This window comes from Fundulus heteroclitus, chromosome 22 (genome assembly GCF_011125445.2).
Source record: "Fundulus heteroclitus isolate FHET01 chromosome 22, MU-UCD_Fhet_4.1, whole genome shotgun sequence".
NCBI classification, from domain to species: domain Eukaryota; kingdom Metazoa; phylum Chordata; class Actinopteri; order Cyprinodontiformes; family Fundulidae; genus Fundulus; species Fundulus heteroclitus.
The window spans coordinates 40,479,213-40,498,809 of record NC_046382.1 but is presented as its reverse complement, the minus strand read 5'-3'; the positions used below and the strand labels follow the sequence as shown (position 1 = coordinate 40,498,809).

Sequence of the window (19,597 nt, the reverse complement as noted above, 5' to 3'; positions counted from 1 at the left end):
TCATACCCATGTTTCGTGAAAACTAAAAGCACCATAATAACTCTTACCAACCAAGCAACGTGGTGGGATAGTAATGAATTGTGCTTGTTTTGCAGCCATTGGAATCTGGCTCCTTTCAGTCAATGAGTCCACAGTGGTCCAATTTTGCCTCCTTCCAAATAAACTCAGGCTTGGCTACAGAATCATTTACCTGTTGTGCAAATAAACACACAGCAACGAATTTACAATAGAATGGCTAATAAACAAGAAGAAAATAACTAATTTTTCCCAATGACCCAGTCAACAACTACACCTCTTATTCTTTTTAGCCTTTCCCTTTCAGGGTCCACCATAGAAAGTCATCTGTCTCCATCTAACCCTATCGTCTGCATCTCCTTCTATTACACCAACTACCTTCATGTCTCTTTTACTCCATCCATAAATCTCCTCTTCGGTCTTCCTCTGGGCCTTCTGCCTGCCGTTTCCAGCCTCAGCATCTTTCTACTGATGAACTCCCTGTCCCTCCACTGTACATGTCCAAACCATCTCAGTCTGGAATCTCTGCCTTTATCTCAAAAACATCTAGCTGGAGTTGTCCCCTTTGGCGTACTCATTCCTGATTCTCATCTTCGTCACTCCCAAAGCATGAACATCTTCATCTCTGCTCCCTCCAGGTCCGCCTCATGTCTCTTGATCAGTGCCACTGTCTCTAAACCAAAGAACAGACGAGGTGATGTACGCTGTTATTGCAAGAAAGTGTGTATTTTTCCATGGAAACAGATTAGGTCTCATGCTAACAGCTCTATATCCTTACTGCAAAGCGTCTCTTTAATTGGTTTGCAACTTCTGTCATTTACAAACACAGCAAGATCCCCCCTCTCCTCTTACCGCTTTCTTTCATTCTGCCAGCCCTGAGCAGATGAAAGCCATTCATGTTTACAACAGTATCTGGAGTTAGCGTTGTTAGCCACGTCTCTATTAGCATGACTAAGCTTCTCTCTGTAGCGGCCATGATGCTGGGTTAGCACTGTTATTTCTTCCACTTGGTTTACCACTTTGTCTACCTTTTCCAGCTAGGTTGACTTCTCCAAGTATGTTTCCCTCACCTCCTTCGTAATTCACGGACGATTGCTGGTCTTTCAGTTGCAATAGCTGCAGGGCTATTACTGATCCCTGGTGTAAACAATAGCTGCATGGTATACAATGTGCTATATTTACATATTACACATTGTATGTTCAATTATGTTGTTTCAGGAGAGATTTGAAAATTATTAATGGTGTGCCTCAAGGTTTAGTGTTGGGACCTATGCTGTTTACTAATTATATAAATTATGTAGGTCAGTACACACAGACTTCTGTCCATCTGTATACTGATGACACCCTTATTTACTGCTGCGCTCACATTTTTACTCTTGCTTTTGAGCAGCTGCCTTTGAAATCGTACAATCACAACTAAAACAGCGCCGACTGGTACTGAATGCAAATAAAACCAAGTCGATGCTGTTTTCCCACCAAAATTGCAAATTTACCTTCAATTGTGTTCTCAGAAGGTTCCTCTATTGAGTGTTTTCCCTACAACCATCTTGGTATGATAATAGATGAAAACCTAAGTTTTAAAACTCACATTGAAAATCCTTTAAAGAAGCTGAGGCTAAAATTAGGCTTTTTTTTCCAGAAACAAGTCATGTTTTGTTCTCTTAATGCGAAGAAGCGTCTTGTTGACCTCGTCTGTTTGCCTGTTTTGACCATGGCTGCATTTTACACATGAATTCTTCTCACAATTCTCTTCATGTTTTAGAGTCAACTTATAATGGGCCCTAAGAATTATAACTGGATGCAGATATCTTACCCATCATTACACTATGTATTCTTTAGTTGGTTGGTCATCACTGTCTCTGCGCAATTTTTTATTGGTAAATTCTTACCTATAAATCTCTTCTTATTTAATTACCTCTGTATTTGTCCTCTTATATGTCACTCAAAAACATGATTTACGCACTATGATCCCAGGATGTTATTGATCTTTGTGTTCCCTCAGTATGGAGTTTGGAAAAACAGCTTTCTCTGCCTCTGCACCTCCAACATGGAATTACCTACAATGATAATTAAAACGATCATATAAAATTTCTCTGGGTGATTGTATTACTTCCTTAAGAAATCTTACCACAATGGCAGAAGGGTCTTGCTTTTAAAAACATTTTTATTTATTGTATTACTTTTGATAGATTATTTAGTATTTTTAACATTGTGACACTGTATTTTCGCAAGTCTTGTATTTTTGTTCTTTATGAGTTTTTAAATGTATGCTAACAGGTTTTTCTTGTAAATGGGACCTCGAGTCTGAGTAAAACTACCTTTATAAATAAAGCTTAAATAAAGCGGTTTGGAAAATGAATGGATGGATGTAATAAAAAAAAAAGATTTGCAAGTATTATGGGAATTAAAAAAATGACACAACATGGGATTAGATTTGTCTCTCTAAAAAAATCTTTTACCAGTTATGTCGAAATATGTTTGACTGCACGTTTGATTTGTTTGGTTGTGTTGATCAGGACACAGAGTTGTTGGACCTGACCTTTGTGAAGGATGTCAGAACGGGTAGAAGCACCAAACCTCCCAAGGTACCGTCTACTGCTTCTTTCCAGCCACCTCAACTTGAATTTTTGTCTGATACATCTTGTCTAATGTTTGCACTTATTTACATTTTTGGATTTTAATTTCTGTTGGCCTCCTGCTCCTCTGTGCCTTGCAGAGACCTGATCTAGTGAGGCTTCTGTAAATGTAGCAGAACAGCTGATGTTTTATTACTGTTTATCATATTTCATGTTAAATTTGCATTAATTGGTGAGATTGGCAAACTTGTGTTTTATATTTTGAAGAATTCATTTACATTTAGTCTAATATTTGATACATGACAGATTTTGTTTTAATCTTTTGTAAGCTGTAAAATGGATTTATTTCTAAAAGTAAAAATATACACATTTTGGGTCCTTTTCCTGAGATCAGTTGCCTTCAGCATGCCAGTTTCAGCTAATATTTGCTTCTTTGTATGCCCTCCAACAGGAAGCCAAGCTGCGGGAGCTCCTCGATGTGGGAAACCTGGTTGGTCGGCTGGAGAACCGCATGGTTACCGTGGTCACGGCGTCAGACCTGGTGAACGTTGGCCAACTTAACTTCATCGCTTCGCAGGAGGACGAAGCCAAGGTACAGGACTAGTTTGTGCCTCTGTCACAGTCAGAAATGATCATGAAGTTTAGGATGATAAAGATAAAATGTCTTTTTGTAGTTGTGGTGTGAGGAGCTGTTTTCTTTGGCTACCAACCTGCTGAGCCACAATCTCAACAGAGACCGCAGTCTGCTGAAAGCGTGAGGCTGGACACACACACACACACACACACACACACACACACACACACACACACACACACACACACACACACACACACACACACACACACACAGATACAAGACTGAGTAACGTCAGCAGATGGATGAAAATGACTTTATCACTAAAATGTTGCTGATGTAACACTATGGGTAAATCGTGGTTAAGGTAATGTTCTCATGGAAAACGGCTTCCAAATCTAAATAGCACAAAGAGTCGTGAAGCTGATTTATGACTGTACAAATGACAAAAAGTAATGGCTTTAGAGGCACTTCCTCTGATCTTAACATAAAAGGGAACATCTTGGCCAATTATCCTGCAATCATCCAACACGAATTCAGAAACCTGTGGAAATTGTAGTCACTTGATTTTTTTTCATACTTACTATTTCCATTTTATCTGAACTTGTGTTACTTTCAACATTAGTATTTTAGAGATTTGGTTAATTCACTGATCAGTAGGTTGTGTAGGAAGGTAACGTTTTAAGTGTTTAAATTCCTGGAAGGCTGCTGCTGTGTCCACAACCTGATGTCAATTAACGGAGTCCTTCTGTATTTATATTTTTCAAAAACCCGCAAATATGCTGTGCCTTGCAAACGTCCTCATAGTTCATCTCCACATTTAGTTACACTGCAACCACAAACCTGAGATTTTTAATTAATAGATCAACAAAAAGTAGTGCAAACTTGTGAAAATATTTCCATTTATTTAATTAAGAGTGAATCAAAAAGTGTTTTATTCATGTTTTATTCAGCCCCTAAACAAGATTTAAAAATACTTTAACAGTTTCGTCTGAAATAGAGGAATGACTTACTATTTGAATTTTTTATTTTTATTTTGGTGAATAAAATGCAATGTAATCAATTACCTTCAGATATCACCTAATTAGTCATTTAAGTCCATCTCTGTGTGATTTAATTTCAATATAAATACAGCTGTTGTGTGAAGACCTAAAAGGTTTGTTGGAGACCAAGGAACACATCAGACAGGTTAGGATAAACTAGAAATGTTTGAAGCAGGTCTGGGTTACAAAACAGTATGCCAAGCTTTGGACCTCACAGAGTTCAGTTAAATCCATCATCTAAAAAGGAAGATGAGTGTGACACAATTTCTCACAGACATAGTATGCATAGACGTGTCACTCCATGATGTTTACACAATGTGTAAATAAATACGTGTTTTCATGCCAAAATACTTTTTTTTGGCTCTTAAACAAAGATAGACATGCTGTTACATATTGATCAGTGTTCATTATTTATTGGTCTCTCACTTTCGCTCACATCCACATCTCATCCTAATCTAATCATCTCTAATCCTGAAAAAAAAAGCCTGGAAAAGTGTTTAAAATTTCCAGGTCAGTCATGTCTTATACATTGCTTGCAACTGGGGTAGGAGCTTAATACCCTTAAAAGACAACCATTTTTCACAGCTTCTTGCATGTGCTGACACTGTAACTCCAGGGTACTTCATTTGGCAATACAGAGGCAACAAATTAATAAGCACTAAAGTATTGCTTATGGGTTAGGTTTCTACAATATTATCAGTGCGTAAAACTCATCTTTAGAATCTCAGCCCAAAATGGTGATCTGCACCACGTAATCTACTTTCAGCAGTTATTGCCGGTTATTGCAACTGTAAACTGCATAAAATATAGGAAACATTGCTCCCTCTGCATTTACTGCCATCGGCTCCTATGTCAGCCTAGAGTAGAAAAGTCCCAGCCAATATGGTGGCAACTCAGAATGCACTCTAGAACGTACTGAGATGTCTAGTATATATTTTCTATGGGTAGGACCGTGTGAACACGGAGAGGCGGAGGGATATTTCAGCCAGTTATACTCACGGTGTCTGTTGCGTGGCTGTGCAAGCGCAACAGCCACGCAACTCTTTATCGTTACTTATTTTAGAGCTCAAATTACCGACTCCACTTTGAGAAACAAGCCCAAAAAAATGTAACCCATGACAGAATTTACAAGCGAACAAAGAAGCCCAAAGTCACTTATAATAAGCGGACTTGGCGACAGTGATGGTAATGTTTACTCCTTGGTTCATACTGGTCAAAATGAATTACCATTTAAATTTGATATATTAGGCGCACCTGAATGTAAGTCGCAGGATCGGCCAAACTCTGAAAAAAGTGTGACTTACAGTCCACAAAATACAGCAATCAGAGGAGCTGCCATGTGGTCCATGGTGACTCTGAAGGAGCTGAAGATATACACCTGGGAAAATGTGTTACCAGGACAATTGTCATGGTTATGGTTAGGAAAGGATCCAAGCCCAGAGACTGACTAACAAAAGAGCAAGGTTTGAATGGGGACAAAAAAGGAGAACTTAAAGAGAATCAGAAAAGCAGAAAATTGAAGCACAGGTAGAATAACAGAGGAACCAGGAAACATCAATGAAAACCAGAGAGCTTCTGTACTGAGGTGAGAGGGGAGAATGACATTGAGTGCAGGCGAGTTAATCATGGGTATTTGGCACAGCTGCAGAGGAGAGTGAAACAGGGAGACTGGGGGAATGTGAACTAAGCTAGACACAAAGGAATCTACAAACCAAGAGGGAGCATTTACCAACACTAAATTAAGGTAATGGTCTAATATACACCTAAAAGAAGACAAGAAATAAGAAAGAAACTAAACTTAAAAGAAAGGAACAAACTTATATGGCAGCATCTTTCTTACAGTAATTAATAAAGAGAAATGAGCCTATTTGTCAAGACTTTTGAAATGTATATAAACAAGGAAACTGTATATAAACAAGGAAACTGTATATAAACAAGGAAGTTATTATGAACTTCACAAATGTTGCCTGTATTGAACAGCGGCAAGATGGAGCTCAATTTGAGGCTGGCCTTTTAGATTTTGAGGCTACAAAAGACGTTGAGACTGGGGTGGAGGTTCACTGTTCATTGTTCTAGTAGAATAATGAACCCTAAACAGCTGTAATGGCAGAAAAAGTCAATACTTCCACAAAGTATTGTCTCAGGGAGGGCTAAATATGATTACATGCCACACATTTCAGATTTCTGTTTGTGTAATATCTCCTTTCACTTCACAATTATGTACTACTCTATGTTTGCTCATCACATAAAATCCCAAACAGAATACATTAAAGGAAATGACTGTAACATAAGAAAATGTGCAAGGTAATTATGATCCGGCTAAATGCAGGTTCTGGCCTTTTTGTTTCAGGTACGTCAAGCTAACTCTTCAGCCAAATGCAGAGGGGAAAATCCCTGTGAAAAAGTAAGATCTTCTTCATGATGGCCTGCCTCATCATCAGTCAGTGGCTCTGTCTGAACAGTGAGTTTTAGGCACAGAGGCTTGTAAATGTGAAGAAATAGCCTGAGAAAATCTGCAGAGACACTCACAAACTTAAACTTTGCTCTTTCATGTCCCTTGCTTCCAAGAATAAACCTAATTCCATGTGCACTTGGGGAAGCAAAAACAGGGACATTATTCATGGAGGTGCCTAATTCAGCACTGACCTGGTAATCAACCAGTGCCAGAGTATGAGGCGCATAAGACATTTATGAAGGAAAGCTGCTTTTGAGAAGAAAATTAAGGTCAGTTGGTGTCTTGGAAAATTAAAGGAGTAAGGAGGAGGTTCGAAGAAAGTCAAGAGGTCTGGAAATTCAAAGAGATGTAAAAGAGAAAAGAGATTTATCAGTAGGGACATGTGCCAGACAAGGTTATATTAAGGTAGAAGAGCATTTCTTCAGGTTTATCTAATTAATTTGTTTGTAAAGGGTTCCAAATGAGGCTGTGTGTTTTTCTGTTGCAGTATTGGTCGGCTGTTTTCATCGGACAGAAAGAGAATTGAGAATGCCCTCGAGAACTGCAAACTGCCGTATGGACGGGTGAGCAAAAGTTTAGATTATAAAGAGATAAACAGCAGATAAAAGTGACAGTAAACACAACACTGTTTCAGGCAACGTTGGTATACCCAAGCTAGGGCTGGACAACAGTTAAGCCCAAAATTATTCATACCTCATACAGATTTAGATGAGAAATTATTTTTCAGACAATACAGAAGTGCGATTTTGATAGGAAATGAGACCAGTGAGAGCAATGTTAAAGATACAACATTGCCCTGAGTATTTTTTTTTTACTAATGGCAATTCAAAAGTTATAAAGACCCTGTATGGGTCTTACAGCCACCAAACACTTCCTATAACTGCTGACCAGCGTTTTGCACGTTTACGCTGGGATGTTGACAGTTAAAGTTCGGTGTAGAGCTCCAGTTCTCTAATAATGGAGGGCCTCCTTGACATCACCCTAATCTTTACCTCCCTCAGAAGATCAGATTCAAGTCAGGACTCTAACTGGGCCAATGCAAGACCGTGATATTATTTCTCCATAGAATCTCAACTTGCTGAATGTGTTACAGATAAATGAACTTGACAGAAATCCTAAACTGTAGCTTCTGTAAAATGTTGCTTTTAACCCAATATCTAGATGTGTTTTATGTAACTTTATGTTATACTGAATGGGGGGGGGGGGGTTGAAGCTTGGGATCCTGCCCTTTGAAAAGTAGGATTTTGAGTACCCGGTAAGAAACAGGAACAGTAGCAGACAAAATACTGGCAAATCGTATTCTGAATCTTCAAAAAAAATAAACACAGCCTTTATTTTTGAAACCCTTAAAATGATGACCCACCTGCACAGAAGTGGTAGGCATGCAGAATATGGGGAGCTTCTGAAGGAGGTACAAGAGAGGCAGTAACTGAAGGAGGTAGCAGAAAGGCAGTCTTGGCAGGCGTCACAGAGGGAGTCTCCAGGGCTTGGAGGAGGGTGCCAAGGTAGTACAGGAGGCTTACTGGAGCCTGCAGCAGGTTGCACCCAGGCTCTGGGTCTCTGAAGTGGATTGTGGGCCTTGAAGCACTGGAGAGAAGCCTACCCTAGGGAGCACAAAGAACGTGCCTAGGTTCAGGAGTACTCTGAGGTAAGGCTTTGACCTTGGATGCAGCCTGAGGAGTGGAGGAGGTCTAGCAATGACAGCAGCAAAAATGTGAAATCTGGGAGGTTTAAGTGATGAGGGGGATGACAAAATATCAGCCAAGGCTAGCTTAATCTTTGGGGTACACAGACACTGTAACTGGGCCAGTCCACAGAGAAGTTCTCCAAGGGAAGTTGGTTTGGTCTGCCTCAGCCTCTGCCAGCAGTTCCACAAGGCTGAAGGAGGAAAACATATGAGTTCACTTCCACAGTTCATCCAGGCTATCCCCAATCACAGCTGGACCCTTCCAGGGAGAACAGGACCAAGCAGCAGTATCAGTATCCTCACCACTGAGATTAAGATATTCAATTCTTTAATGGTAAAGGTTTTTGCTGGGACCTTGGGCCATATTCTTCTGCTAAATGTCATTTTCAAATAAAACCCAAATGCAAAGGGCAAGTAGGCAGGGAGAGTAGAGGCTGAAGGACTTTTCATAATAAACACTTTAGCAAGCCAAGGAGAAGCTACTGGGGCACTGGGAACCAGCATGGAGCAAACAGACGGAAAACTGGCAGCACTGAACAGACATTGAAGAACAGGCTGTTGTGTGCACAGCTAGGCAAAATAAAGTGGATGAATCTGGCATGGGAGTGAGGAAACAGAGATTTTTAGGGCTTCAAGAGTTGATGGGTAGCATGAAAACCATGAGTAATTGATGAGGGGAATGTGGTGGGGAAAAGCAGATCAGGGAAAACTGAGGAAAGGTAACTTCTGCCTGGTTCCCACAACAAGTTATTTATCCTGATAATTGGGATTGCTTTGGTCCGATATCCTAGCGAGTTCCCCAAGGACAAACAAACACACAGCCTGTTGAATGTGACATGTAGCCAACCAGAAGGTGAGGTGATGGAAACACAGAGGGGAATCCAAAATGCTGAAGACAAAACAACCTCCATATCACACTGTAGCAAGGAGAGCCTCTACTCATGCCCTCTCCTCTCCTTTAACTAAAGGAGAGGAGAGGCTGCTGTATCTCTCCTACAATCGGTCCCAAACCTATCGCCATTACGTCTTTGTCGTTGGGCCTGTTGGTTTACTCTGAACTCACCTTTGATCTCCAGAGGTTCTGTGAGATTTCTCGTCTGACATCTGAATGTTTGTGTGTGGTGTGTTGTGCTTGCCGGGTAGCTGTGCACCACACACTGTAGGACTAAACCTCTTATATCTACAAGTTTTTCTCATCATGTGGGGTGTCACAGGTTTTGAAAATCAACCGGCGATTTTAAAAAGAGCAGAACACGAATTAAGAACCAAGAAACTCAACATAAAGGAATTAACTTACATGGAACAACCTTAACAACAATAATAAACAACCCGAACGAAACAAGCCAAATACAGACCTGGCTTTAAACCAAAAACAGACACAGCCACGGATCCAGACAGAAACTCGCCTGGCTTTAGCTGTGTCACCTCTTGAAATCACAATAAAACTTGTCTGCTTGTCATCTTCATTTCACCAGGGGGAAAGCATCAAACTGGAGGACTTTACCCTCGATGTCTACAGAAACTTCTTGGACAGTCTGTGTCCTCGCCTCGAGCTTGGCAACATCTTCAAACTGCAGTAAGAAAACAGCAACATCCTCACTTACACACAGCAACAGCTCGGAACACTAGAGTTGTTCACAGTGCTGTGGTTATTTGGGCTAGTTTCTTCTGTCCCCAATAAGCAGTTCTGGGGTCAATAATATCTCTGATCTAAAACACCTCCCACATAAAATTATAATCCGCTTTATTTGCCAGGTTTGATTCTGGAGTATCTAATACTCATGATGTACAATAACACAATAATGCAGCAATACAATTAAACACAGGCTATAGTGTAGAGAACACCCATAAACTACACAGACAGATTGAGACAATATTGCAATGGTGCAATGAGCAGAGTGCAGGAGTAAATTATTATTACCGTTATTGTTATTATTGTGCACATGTCAGAGGTGGAAGTGATGTACTGGTGCACATACACATATACACATTCGTGTCCATAGTTTGATGAGTGCAGAGAATAAGAATGCTGGAATGAATATGACAATATGGACAGAATGAATCTCTGAAGTAGAGAATAATGAATACATAACTGATAAGTGGTAGCCAGTAAAAAGGTGGCTGAATAGAGGCAGAATTACTGGGTCATTGCAAAGAACAGCAAACAGGCTTAAATCAGAGGCACACTGGCTTTTTAGCCCAGTTTTTCTGAGAACGACACCTATCCAGCAGACTTTGTCAATTCTCAAGCCACCAGAGTTGACAAAGACTCCTGGATACGTCTCAAAACCTTTTCAGAAAAACTGAGCGAAAGTCCAGTTGCATCTGATTTAAGCCTGTCAGCTGTTGCGACGACCCGGATAACTGAGAATTTGCACATGCATTATGCAAAGTGTTTCCTGACCCAGAGTCAGCTGTTGATTAGAGTGATGGCTTGTGGGAAGAAACTGTTCCAGAGTCTGATAGTTTTGGCATACAGTGCTCTGTTGTCGCCGGGGTGAGATGGATCTGCAGTGATGCTTCTTGCCCGTTTCCTGACTTTGGAAATGTACAGGTCCTCGGTGGGGGAGGGTGGGGTGGGGGGGGGGGGACTCCACGATCATCTCCATGGTTTTGAGCGTGTTCAGCTCCAAACAGTTCTTGCTACACCAGAGGGCAAGCTGACCAACCTCCCATCTGTAGGCCGACAAACTTCAGGAGTTTGACAGATGAGACAGATGCAGTCTTTGGTGTGAAGCAGTGGCTCCAAAAATCTTTCTGTTGCATGGCATTCCAACAAAACAGGTCAAATATGTACGTTTTATCGACTTTTTTGTTTTTTATTTGTTTTAATGCATTAAAGCTGCTGTTCTAAAGATACAATCCCTTTTAAAATGTCTATGAAGGAAATCATGAGGTTTGTGATCCACTGACAGGTGGAGGCTGGCACAGTGAGGATGGTGCTGAGGACGTCTGGGAAGATGGTGTTAAACGCTGAGCTTAAGTCCAACCACAGGATCCTTGCTGATGTCCCTGGAGTGTCAAGATATTGGTGTATGATGCAGTTTCAAGTTTACTGCATCATGCACTGACCTGTCAGCCTTAAGGGCAAAAAGCAGGGGTCCATCAAGGCTCCTGTGGTGTCCTTCAGGTGGTCCAGAACCAGTCTTTCAAAGCACTTTGTTACTACAGCTGTAAGGGTGATAGGGCTGTCATAATTAGAGATGGAGTGATGGAGGACTTTTTGGGGATGATATAGGGCGTTTGAAGCAGGAGGGAACTTCCCACAGCTCCAGTGATCTGTTGAAGATCTGTGTGACAATGGGGGCCAGAGGGCCAACGCAGATTTTCAGGAAGGATGGTGAGACCGTTGGGGCTGGTTGAGGATAGTGTTGGAACATCAGACAGGCATGAATTTTGGCTTTTCAGCTCATCAACCAGTCGTTGGGTACTAGTAGAGTTGGGGGGTTGTCTCTTGTTTGTCTGCAGGCCTTTCCACACTCATGCAGGGTTGCTGCATGGCTTATTTTCCTAGCTTTGCAGCGTAGCATCTCTTTGCTGCTGTGATCTCTTCAGTCATTGTGTTCCTGACCTGGTTGTACAGGACTCTGTTCCCACTTCTGACGGCCTCCTCTTTGGTCTGACGAAGCTGCCTGAGTGATTATTAAATCATTATTAATGGATTTATTTTACCTTTTCAGTCCAGATAATGTCTGACAAGTATAGTAATTATGGTCAATTTATATCAAGGTGTAGAGAATTTCCTGAATAACAGTTAAGGATGAATTTGAGGGAGGAAAAAGGCACAGAAGCTAAGAAAAAAAAGAGTTTGAATGCTTCACAACTAGCAACCAGTGTTGTAGTACTCGAGTCCGAGACTCGAACTCGAGTCCGAGTCATTAGCTAAATTTAGAGACTCGTGACTTGACTTGGACTTGAGCACTGATGTCTCGTACTTGGACTCGGACTCCTACATTCAGATCATTCTGACTCGGAAATTGAGAAAAAGACTCGACTTTTTTTTATATCATTAGGCTATAATTTTAATATGTCATTAGAATATTATTTGGTGTATGATTTTAATATATAACTTATTAGTGCAATGTGGTGGAGTGTGGATTTTTTATTTTTAGTTTAAAAACATGTAGGCTATGCTTACTTTAGTGCAGAACTTGGACTCGACTTGATCAATAGTGACTCGACTCGGACTTGACTCGGATGAGTAGTGGACTTGACTCGGACTCGAAGCATAGTGACTTGACTACAACACTGCTAGCAACAAAGGTGTTTCCAGTACAGGGCTTTTTAACATGAAATTTGTACAAAACAAATAATTTTATCATGAAGTGTGGTTCCCTGGTGATGAATTCCACATTTAGCATTCTGGTAACTTTTTGGTCTTTCCTTTGCTAAACGGACCCTGCTTGTTTCTGCAGAGGAGGAGAAAGTGGGACAATGTCAGTCGATCAGATGACCGAGTTCATCAACAACAAGCAGAGAGACCCGAGGCTCAATGAGATCCTTTATCCCCCGCTTCGCCCTGCACAGACGCACAATCTAATGGAGCGCTACCAAAATGACCAGAACCATCTAAAGCAAGGTATGCATGGTGTACGGCCTCTATGTTCTAAGTGATGGAAATATGGATGAAACACGTTGATGATTTGAAGTTTGATGTCATTTATTGCATCAACCATTTCCTTCCAGGTAGTCCTTTAGCTAAAATCAGTCCTTTAACTCTTTGAAGTAAGGCACTCAATTTGTGCATTATTTAGTGCATTTAAAAAAAAAAAAAAATACATTACATGCTACATCTAACCTAATAACCTGCGCTACTCAGTTCAATACAGTTTAAAACGTGCACCGCTTGGTGCCATGACATCTCACATTCTGAATCTAAAAACAGAACGAGTCAGTCATAACAAGCTCCACTTTTAGGAAGACATGTTTACCAATCAGGCTGATTGGGGCTGAGGTCCAGTCTGACAATCTTTGACCTTCCGGTACCATTTTCAGCCTACTTCCATTTGACTTTAAGAGCAAAAATCAGCGTTCACACTATTTTTTTCCAGCCTCCCTGCGAGGAGCAACCAGTATTTATTTATCTTAGGAGCAGCTACCGTAAAGCAGCTGTTCACCAGTGTAAAACAAAGACAAAATGAATTTTAAACCGTCCGTATCTCATCTTATCTTTGCCATTACCAAAAGTAGTCCACTGAGCGTTACTACCTGTAAACAGCCTCTCCTGCAGTCTACAGAGAATTAAAGAGATTTCCAAAAAAGCTGCCAGCCCTTTCAAATGATGTCTCCTACATCATGGGTGCCTCATTATTTCTGCTGGTTTTATAAACCTTTCTGAAGAGTTTACAGTAAGGTTTAGACGGTAAATGGTCACTGGGAGGATGTTCCTGAATGCATGTCACTGCTGCAGACTGGTAGGTCTGCCTACGCCTGAATAATGCTCTGCAGCTCAAATTCTTCTGCAGTGTTTTATCGGATCCAACTGAAGTGAGAGAGATACTGCACTGTTTAAACTCTTAAAAGTGTTCAAACTATTTACGCAGTAGAAGTTGGGCGGGGCCAACTCCGAGAATCAGAATTAACGTCTGAGGGGAGATAAAACAAAGCTTTGTTCCCCGTTTTTAAAAAGGGAAGAGCAGTTGCTGTGCTTGTTCTATTGTTCAGGTGCCGATTGAACTGGTTGAAGAGGGAGGTCAAAAACAGCTTTCCTGTGATAGTGTCAGCCTGAACAACTCCAGGTCAGTCAGAACCTTTGCCGATCAATCAAACCTTCCCAAAGTGAGAACCATTTGGTTTCTTGAGAAGAACGGCTCTAGATTTTGTACCCAAAGAAGTTGAGTAAGAGCTCGCAATGGAACAAAGTGACCAAGATCTGTCGAATCAATGAACCGCAGACGTGTTTTCTTTCAAAAAGCATTTTACATCTTTTATGCTCCACTGGCTGCTTTGATACTGAAAATGTACTTCATGCTGATAAATAACTAACTTAAGGTCGTCTTTCTGGAGTAACAGCTTCCACATTAAAGACTGTTGTGCTGACAGTACTTACACATGGTGCATTCACTGACTGATTTTGAGTTTCTTACTGGTCCTTTCCCTGTAATTTCTCAGCACATCATTCATTTTTCAAAAAGGACCAACATGATGGCAATCAGTGTTCTAATGTTTCACTGTTTACAAGAAACGGCTCAAAGTTTTGGTCAAACAGATGAATGGGAATGAACTCATGTTCATGGTTCCGCACTTAAACCTTTTGGGATATATTGATGTCACAAGATGAACCAAGTCCTGTTAAAATAAATAAATAAAGATTAACCAAGTCATATGTTCTTATTATGTCTACAAAACCATGTTTAATGTTGGATGTTCACATTAATCATTTATCCTATTAATGTGGTAATCACATAACATTTGTGATCATGTCTAGGCCAGTTTATTTATTTTGTCTTTTTTTCCTGAGCTCTCCTGCACTCTATTTTAACATAGTAGAATTTACAGCAGTTCACTTTTCCTCTAATCAGAAGGCAGAATCAGAAGTTTGGACTAAAATGTGTTTCATGATGACACATTTTAAAGCAGTACGCGCCTGCTGCTGCTTGATAAGACGTCGGCTCCATTAGACAGCTGACCAAAACTTCATGTGAGACGATGTCCGGTGTTATGGCGTTATTAACCGTCTTCGTTTTTCACAACCAGAAATCTTTCCAAAATGTATCTTTCATGTAAGCGAGGGGAAAATGTGGGTGCCTTTCTTCTGCCAGCTGATCAGCAATGTGCAGCAACAGGTGGGGGGGGGGAGCACTAAGTTGCTTTATTCTCCATATAGCTGGAGAAAATCGGGAACTTTCTCTGGCATCAAAAGAATTTTAAACATTGGAAATGCTTTGAAGAAAATGTTTTAGCAGTTTTGAAACTAGAGGTAGGAAATATTTTTGAAACGCAGCCATCACCACAATTTTAAATTCTGCGGTATCAAAGGATGGCAGGGATGCAAGAACCATTCCTCGGGTCATGCATTCAAACTTTGATTGACAATTATATTTTTGGCCGATCAGATGGATTTAATCCGCCTTTTATAACCACATCTGATACAGATCCTAGCCTCCAAGGTGCTAAAGCGCAAGGAGAGTGGTAGTATTGTAACATATGGAGGATAGAAGGGAAAAGGAAGACAGCTTGCTTGCTATATTTAATGAACATATTACAACTTCATCTTTCCATAATGTCATGCTGCCCTGTCTGAAACTGTCATTTTTAACCACCTCATTAGTAGTCCAAGCACAACACTGATTGCAATCTTTTCAACGGTTCCATGTGACGAGGCAAAAAGATCCGTGTTTATTCAGAGGCATCGGCAGCCATGTGAGGGGTTTTAAAGTCAGCCTTTCATTTGTTGAGCTCAGATCTAAATGTAGATCGTTTTAGTTGATGCTTCTCACTTTTGTCCTATGACATTGTGTTCTCCTATGCATGTTGTCGTCAGGCGTTATCTCTCTCCAGGCTTTTTCCAGTTATCTGTCGAGCGACGAGAACGGAGTCATTCCCCCCGAGAAACTGGATCAGTCTGAGGACATGAACTTCCCGCTGTCTCACTATTTCATCAACTCGTCACATAATACGTACCTCACAGGTAGGGGAAACGCAGCAAAACCAGCCGGCCATCATAAAAGCCCTACATAAATATACAGTATATACTGCTTGGCGGGGCTCTCCTCCTCTCAGCCTGCTTTGCTAAAGTTTAGATTGCAGAATTTGTCCTACCAGTCTGGCTTTTTTTTTTTCATCCCTCCTCAGGATGTAGTATGACCGCAGCGGAGTCAGTCTAAGTGGGCTTAGATAGGGATGAAGATGGGCTGAAATGTGACGTTAGCAGACTGCTGTTCACTGACTGGCCAGGGGGCGATGAGAAACGGGAAGGTTTTCTCCGAGGAGGTCGAGAGAAAAGTTAAACTGAAGAGCATTACATATTAAGGACCACCATAAAGTGGGTCAAACCAAATTAGAATTTTACGCCTGAGAGAAAAAAAATATGGACATTTCAGCTTTCTATACGCAGATGAGCTCACTGTATTCAGTAACGTAAATCAGATCCGTGGATTCAACAAGCCTTTCTCTCATTTTACGCACACTGTAGGCTGTTCAGCTTTGTCTTTAAAGAATGTTTGGTTCAAAAAGTTGTTCACGGCCGCTGATGGAACCAGCGTGTGTGGGAGGAGGGAGACGGCAGAGGAGAGACGGCTTTGCTCCCCACTGTTGCAGGTGGGGAAGCATTGTGAATCCATCTTTAAAGCAGCCAGCTCTTCCGTCCAATCAGCACAGTGCCAATGTCCAACCTATAGAAATAATTTCACTGTGGTCAAAAGTCTGCGGTTTTGCACGTTACAGCCCTCATCGTTGTTCCCACCACGGCTGAGGTAAAAGCTTCCTCAAGCAGATCGGACAGTCTCGTCTCTAACTGGCCTTTTGGAAGAGAATTGTAAACGGCCCTTTTTAAGTGATGCCATCTTCCAAAGACAGTTGGTTCCGGTCCTTGAATGTTCTACATGTCCTCGCTGCTGTCAGACGTCTGGGTGGACACTGCAGGCCAAGACTCAACGGACCCTCACGGGACAAGCCAACCTATGAGCTGTCACCATTTTTACGTTTTTACTCCTTCTGTGTATGTTCTAGCGGGCCAGCTGGCAGGAAGCTCCTCCGTGGAGATGTACCGGCAGGTTCTGCTGGCAGGCTGCCGCTGTGTGGAATTAGACGTGTGGAAAGGACGAACCGCTGAGGAGGAGCCGGTCATAACTCATGGGTTCACCATGACATCTGAAATCTCCTTTAAGGTCTGGCACCCTTATTTTAAATGTGGTCATTATTAATTGTTCTTATTTCTGCGCGATCATTAACTACATCTTCGCTCGCAATTTCAAGCCCTAGCTTTAAAAACAGATTGCACGCATTTAACCATCATCAGGGTTAACGTCAAGGCTTTGGAAACACTATTCCAGAAGCTTGATATTAGCGTCCTTCATCCATTTTTAAAAACTGTTTTGATGTGTGTTTGGGGTCATCGTGCTCTTGGAACACCCAACGGTGTCCTAGTTTGAACTATCTGCTCCCAACCTGACAACATCAGATGATAGGACATCAGAGTTATGTCCAGAAACAAGCTGGGAACAACCACGGCCCATTTCTACCCTGAACATGAAACTGCTGGGACACCATTGTCTCTGGCCACACTGAAGCAGGAATCACTTCACCGTAAAGAGGGTGCCAACAAAGAGAGAACCCCATGCTTTAACATCTAGGCCTACAAACTCTTCTGAGATGTGCAGTGACCCACATGAACTTCAGCAAACATGTTTCATGGTCTGAGGGGACACAGGTTGAGCTATATCAGAATCAGAAATATTTTAATAATCCCAGAGGGAAATTGCTGCTGCAATGACCAGATACATATTTAGAGGAGTAAAGAAGAGACTTTTAATTCTAGTGGTACATTATATTTGTATTTGGAAGTTGAAGTTTCTCATTTTCTTGTGAGAAACACAACACGAATGCCCCACTGAAGTAGGAAATATAAATGGCAAAGTTGTAGGGTCACCAAGCAGTACAAGCTCATTATCTAACATACATGCCTTGCAAATAGGGACAATTTGTATCTCATTGATACACAGTACTGTACCATTGTACAATCTGTACTTTTTATTGGCTTTATTGCTACTAATACTTAGCACTAAGACAATTAACAAATGTCACAGCTTATCTGGCTTGAAACCGGAACACATTTGGAATTCCCAAATGCAAGCTTCTACCTTCAAGACGAATCAAATGCTGCACTTTAACAAGAGTCAGGCATGGTGGTGGTCCCATCATGCTGTGGGGTTGTTTGGCTGCTAGAGTTACAGGTACATTACACATGTAAGGTGAACCTGAATACAGGGCAGCTCTGGAAGAAAACCTGGTAGACGTAGAAAAGACTTGAAGTGCTGAGACTTTGTCAAATCTATTTGCAAAAATTTTTTTTTTTACTTTAAAAGTTTATTAAACAATTTCACATGTGACAATTACATCTAGTGGTAAAAAGCAGACCAAGAAATGCTATTTGTTTCTGAGCCGATTATTGAGCTGTAGTCTTAATGTGTTCCACTCTAAGCTCCTCTGGAGTTCTAGTGAGTGGAGAGCAATCTGTTTTGTTGGGTATTTTGCAAGCCAACCAAAGAATGATTGATTTTTCCCTTTTATTTTGTAGGAGGTGATCGAAGCCATCGCAGAATGCGCCTTTAAGACTTCACCTTTTCCTGTCATACTTTCATTTGAAAACCACGTAGACTCGTAAGGATTTAATTTCTATACACATACACTCGCCGGCCAATTTTTTAGGTACACCTTGCCATTATTAGGCTCGCTGTTACCTTGTGTCTTAATTCTTCATGACATAGATTCAACAAGGGGTCAGAAAAGTTACCTCGGAAATGTTTGCCATTGGATCATCATTGTGTAGGAAGTGTCCATCAGTGGATGGGTGCAGTGTGGTCATGAAGCCATGGACATGGTCAGAAACAACACTCAGATCGGCTGAGGGTTTTTTAGCTGTATTTATTTTGTATTGATGGACCCAAAGTGTATCCATGACAGCGCCAACCTGAACTGTTGATGCAAGGCAGGGTGAATAGATGCTTTCATGTTGGTCACACCAAATTCTGACCTCACCATCTGAATGTTTCAGCTGAAATCCAAACTCATGAGACCAGGCAAAAATTGTCCCATCGGTTATGGTCCAATTTTAGTGGCCCTGTGTGAATTGTAGCCTCAGTTGACTGGAGGGGGACCTGGTATGGTCTCCTGCTGCTGTAGCTCATCTAACTCAAAGTTCGTTGCATTGTGTCTTCAATGACAAGCCGCTTTTTGTATTTTATGTTATCTTGAACTATTGTGTCCGCCTTCCTAGGACCTCTGACAGCAACAAGCTATTTCCATCTACACTACATCCTCTGGCTGGCTATTTTTGCTTTTTCTGACAGTTCTGTGTAAATCTGAGAGATGGTTGTGGATGGAGAGCCAAGTAGCTCAACAATTTCTGAAACAATGCTATTAGCATGACTAGCACCAGCTACCATCAAAGTCACTTAAAGGTTGAGCTTTTCCAGAAGTTTCCCCAAGTCCCTTTTGAATAACTACACGTGTGTAAGACTGACTGACTTCAGGGAGATTGCGTACATTTTTTCCCCCAAATCAATCCATCCATCCATCCATCCATCC

The 19,597-nt window shown here is 41.2% G+C and overlaps 1 protein-coding gene across 1 annotated transcript in view; it reads left to right on the top strand.

The window, feature by feature from the left end:
- The window catches only part of LOC105933351 (1-phosphatidylinositol 4,5-bisphosphate phosphodiesterase beta-1), a 55,659-nt gene that overhangs the window by 4,354 nt on the left and 31,708 nt on the right, over positions 1–19,597 (top strand). Inside the window, exons 3-12 of the mRNA XM_012872835.3 lie at positions 2,532–2,600; positions 3,043–3,183; positions 3,266–3,345; positions 6,559–6,612; positions 7,151–7,226; positions 9,826–9,926; positions 12,766–12,929; positions 15,834–15,980; positions 17,021–17,178; positions 18,588–18,670. Of these exons, the coding sequence (XP_012728289.2) occupies positions 2,532–2,600; positions 3,043–3,183; positions 3,266–3,345; positions 6,559–6,612; positions 7,151–7,226; positions 9,826–9,926; positions 12,766–12,929; positions 15,834–15,980; positions 17,021–17,178; positions 18,588–18,670 (1,073 nt within the window). The remainder of the gene's footprint in view (positions 1–2,531; positions 2,601–3,042; positions 3,184–3,265; positions 3,346–6,558; positions 6,613–7,150; positions 7,227–9,825; positions 9,927–12,765; positions 12,930–15,833; positions 15,981–17,020; positions 17,179–18,587; positions 18,671–19,597) is intronic.